The sequence below is a fragment of the Borostomias antarcticus genome (genome assembly GCF_949987555.1).
Source record: "Borostomias antarcticus genome assembly, chromosome: 8".
Classification (NCBI taxonomy): Eukaryota; Metazoa; Chordata; class Actinopteri; order Stomiiformes; family Stomiidae; genus Borostomias; species Borostomias antarcticus.
The window spans coordinates 3,970,086-3,974,510 of record NC_140241.1 but is presented as its reverse complement, the minus strand read 5'-3'; the positions used below and the strand labels follow the sequence as shown (position 1 = coordinate 3,974,510).

The 4,425-nt window shown below is 58.0% G+C and overlaps 1 protein-coding gene across 1 annotated transcript in view; it reads left to right on the top strand.

The window, feature by feature from the left end:
* Positions 1 to 2,406, top strand: part of prdm1a (PR domain containing 1a, with ZNF domain) — a gene marked incomplete at both ends in the record, with an annotated part of 12,879 nt that extends 10,473 nt beyond the window's left edge. The window contains 3 exons of the mRNA XM_084442023.1: positions 190 to 1,286; positions 1,441 to 1,569; positions 1,786 to 2,406. Coding sequence (XP_084298149.1) covers positions 190 to 1,286; positions 1,441 to 1,569; positions 1,786 to 2,406 — 1,847 coding nt within the window. The remainder of the gene's footprint in view (positions 1 to 189; positions 1,287 to 1,440; positions 1,570 to 1,785) is intronic.
* Positions 2,407 to 4,425: the final 2,019 nt, after the last annotated feature.

The following is a 4,425-nucleotide window of genomic DNA, read 5'->3' as shown; positions in this document are numbered from 1 at the left end:
CTAACACAAGCACATTTAAGCTTTGGGGCCATTTTCCCCTGACTTTAGGTGTATGCATAACATCAAGTGTTTGATTGATTGGGGTTACTGACTCTCTCTCTCTCTCTCCCTCCCTCTCTCTCTCTCTCTCTCTCTCTCTCTCTCCCTCTCTCTCTCTCTCTCTCTCTCTCCCTCTCTCTCTCTCTACAGAGCAGTCTCTCCTGGAGGCCAAGCAGCAGGTCAGCGAGGAGCGCTTTAACACCCCCAGCCCCACCCCTACCCCCAGCCCCGCCCCCGTGAAGAGAGAGCACAGCGTCTCCTCCATCCTCCAGGGCACCTCCTCCTCCACCAATAAGAGGGAGCCCAGCCGACCCCTGGCCACGCGCCTCCGCTGCGCCGACAGCCCCGACCGCCCGCTGTACCCCCGCCCCCTCTACCCCCCCCTCCGCCCCCGCCCGCACATGGCCGAGGACTTCCTCAAGACCAGCCCGGTTCAGTTCGGCTACCCGGCGGCCACCCGTTCCCCCGGCAACCAGTCGTCGGCCACGCCCAGCCCGTCGGCGAGGAGCAGCCCCGACAGCAGCCCCCAGGGGAGCCCGGCCGGGGCCCCGCCCTCGGCGCCCCCCTGCTCGGGCTTCTACCCCCGGGGCCTGGGCCCTTTCCCCGGGTACTCGCCCCCCGCCGCCCCCCTCTCCTCCCCCTTCTACCCCCCGGGTCACCACTATTCCCGCTACCTGCTGCCCCCCCACTACCCGCTGCCCGGCGGCGTGCCCGCCGTGGGGGGCGGTCTCTTCCCCCGCATGTACCCCCTGTACAGCAGCCTGCTGCCCCCCCACATGCCCCTACTGCCCTCCGACGCGGCGGGGAGGCGCTTCCTGATGCCCGACGCCGTCCACCCCACCTCGGTCTCCGCCCAGCGGGACTTCCTGCTCCCCGCCGCCAGCGCCTTCTCGGCCGCCACCTCCCTGAAGGACAAGGCGGCGCCCCCGCACCACCCTTACCTGGGGCACGGCGGCCACGCCCACGGGCCCCCGGCGCACGGACACGCCCCCTCCAGCGGGTCCCCCACCGCCGGCACAGCGCCACCCAGCGAGAGGCTGCCCACCAAGCCCACCTCCACCTCCGCCCTGATGGGCAGCGCCAGCGGACGGCCCGAGGAGGAGGCCGTGAACCTGAGCAAGATGAAGAGGGGCGGGGGCTCGGCGGGCTACAAGACGCTGCCCTACCCGCTCAAGAAGCAGAACGGCAAGATCAAGTACGAGTGCAACGTCTGCAGCAAGACCTTCGGTCAGCTCTCCAACCTCAAGGTGAGACTCGGGACGAGACGGAGGCCACCATTTTGTTTCTGCGTTTCCATACCCAACGCTAACCTGTGCTAGCATACAAATAAACGGATCAATGTATCCTGATTTGAAGCGGCTTTGTTGTGGCGCGTCTGACCCGTGGTCTGTGTCTGTCCAGGTCCACTTGCGTGTCCACAGCGGCGAGCGGCCCTTCAAGTGCCAGACGTGTAGCAAGGGCTTCACCCAGCTGGCGCACCTGCAGAAGCACTTCCTGGTCCACACCGGAGAGAAGCCCCACGAGTGCACGGTGAGGCTAAAGCTAACGCTACGCCGCTAACGTCGCCATTCACTAACACTGTTGATGCTAAGCTACCTTGATAGCGCTGCTAGCTAAGCTACATAACATTGATTTGTGTTCATTATCAACGCACGGCTAGTCGCTAATCCATACATCGTGAATGCTAAAGCTTCTCTTTTTGTTGTCGTGATCAACCTCTGACCCTTGACCTCTGCCCCCCTCCAGGTGTGTCACAAGCGCTTCAGCAGCACCAGCAACCTAAAGACCCACCTGCGCCTCCACTCCGGGGAGAAGCCGTACCAGTGCAAGCTGTGCCCGGCCAAGTTCACCCAGTTCGTCCACCTCAAGCTGCACAAGCGCCTGCATTCGCGCGAGCGCCCGCACAAGTGCCCCCACTGCCACCGCCACTACATCCACCTGTGCAGCCTGCGCCTCCACCTCCGCGGCTTCTGCCTGGCCGCCGGCTCCTCCCCCTCCCCGGGAGGCTCCGCCCCCCCGAGGTCCGCCGGCTGCCCCCTGGACGACCTGCAGCGCGCCAACGAGGAGATCGAGCGCTTTGACATGAGCGAGCACGCCGAGCGGCTGGAGCAGCTGCAGGGGGGCGTGGAGATGGAGGCCATGCTGGAGAAGCAGGTCCTGGGCATGCTGTGGAGGGAGATGGACCTCAAGGCCTCCCCGTACCACCCGCACCACAAGGGCGGCGCCGGCGAGCTCCTGCCCGCGGGCTACCGTCTTTACGAGTCGGCGAACGAGACGTCGGTCATCAAGACGCGCCGGAGCGGTCCTCTCTCACTGCTCCCGTCGAACGTCACGGTCAAACAGGAGTCGGAGGAACATGACGCTTAAATTACCTTTGACCCTGCGGCGAAGGACTTTGATTCAGACTGTGTGGCTCTGAGAACTTGGTTGCCAGGAGCAACAGGTGTAAATATACTCTTCCTGGTTGTCATTGGCGGCGAGGTTGTGGCAACAGGAGTTTTCAACCTATCAGGGACCTCCATACTCAGGGCTCAATGTGACACTGTCCAAACAGGCTGTTCCAGTGTGTCGACACTTCTCACAGAAGACAATCATCCAGCCTGGCTTCATATTCTTCTTGTTAATGTTATTGCTATCTATGTTATTATTTGTTGTCTATTTTCAAATGTTGTTTTTGATCAATTTATTATTATATAACCTCCTTAATTTATTTATGCAATTTTTTTTTTGTCTTGACTGAAAGCAATACATGGAAGTGATGTTTACAATGACTTGGTAATTTACTGTTTGTTTATCTCTCTGTATCCATTTCTGTGTAGATACTTTCTCTGTCCACCAGTAGGTCTCTCCGTCCTGTCAGGTCTGACCTCTGACCTGTAGAGAAACACAAGGTTCCACTTTTCAGGGTCTTTTATTTAAAAACTATATTGCAGGTTTAAAAAAAAAAAGAAAGAAAAAAAAAAAAAAGGTCAAAGGCTATGTATGACCTGTTAGTTTTGTTTATGTTTTGCCAAAGGTGGACACATGAACTGTTGGTTTGAAAGAGCTTTATTTCACCTTTTGACCTTTTCAGAAGACTTCTCTCTGTTCACGTTAGTGCTGAGCTCACAACAAAAAAGGGCATTTTTGTATATTTTCAACAACAGTTACCTCAGTGTATGTGTGTGTTGGTGTGATTGAGTTGAGTGTGTGTGTTGGTGTGATTGAGTTGAGTGTGTGTTGGTGTGATTGAGTTGAGTGTGTGTGTGTGTGTGTTGTAGGTTCAGAGGGTAAAGCTGAAGGTGGTGTGTTCTATTTATTGCTTTTGCTACTTGAAAAAGATACCAAAATGAACTGGAGAGCAGCTCCCCCCCCCCAAGGCCCAGAGAGAGAGAGCAGCTCCCCCCCACGGCCCAGAGAGAGAGAGCAGCTCCCCCCACGGCCCAGAGAGAGAGAGCAGCTCCTCACACGGCCCAGAGAGAGAGCAGCTCCTCACACGGCCCAGAGAGAGAGAGCAGCTCCTCACACGGCCCAGAGAGAGAGCAGCTCCCCCCACGGCCCAGAGAGAGAGCAGCTCCCCCCACGGCCCAGAGAGAGAGCAGCTCCCCCCACGGCCCAGAGAGAGAGCAGCTCCCCCCACGGCCCAGAGAGAGAGCAGCTCCCCCCACGGCCCAGAGAGAGAGAGCAGCTCCCCCCACGGCCCAGAGAGAGAGCAGCTCCCCCCACGGCCCAGAGAGAGAGCAGCTCCCCCCACAGCCCAGAGAGAGAGCAGCTCCCCCCACGGCCCAGAGAGAGAGCAGCTCCCCCCACGGCCCAGAGAGAGAGAGCAGCTCCCCACACGGCCCAGAGAGAGAGCAGCTCCCCCCACGGCCCAGAGAGCAGCCAAGTCTGTTCACGATGTAGCACACCAAGACCCCCCCCCCCCCCACCGTCCACGGGAACTTCGAACCAAAAAAGGACACAAAATGAACGTTTTCTAAGACTACAAATCCCAAAATTCACTTGGCTTTAATCTCACACACATCCAAAAAAGAAGAAACTTAAAGGAGTCCGGATGACAAAGATAATTTACTGTAAATATGATGAAGTGTAAGCTCTTTAGCGACGGTCTTGTTTTGTAGTTGTTTGTGATTGGCACAGACCAAAGCACCTCGGCCCTCTAATGCACTGACCCCTCCTCCCTTTATGACGTCAGCGCTGGTGCTTGCTCCGCCCACTCTGTCCTCCATGGTCTGACTGTTTGAGATTGGCTTTATGACTGCATACTGTCTCCACTGTAGCTGCCTCCCAGGCAGGTGACCTGGAAGCAGTTGCACATCAGTTCCCTCTTCTTCCCTTTCTCTCTCTCTCTCCCTCCCTCTCTCTCTCTCTCTCTCTCTCTCTCTCACTCTCTCTCCCCCCTCTCTC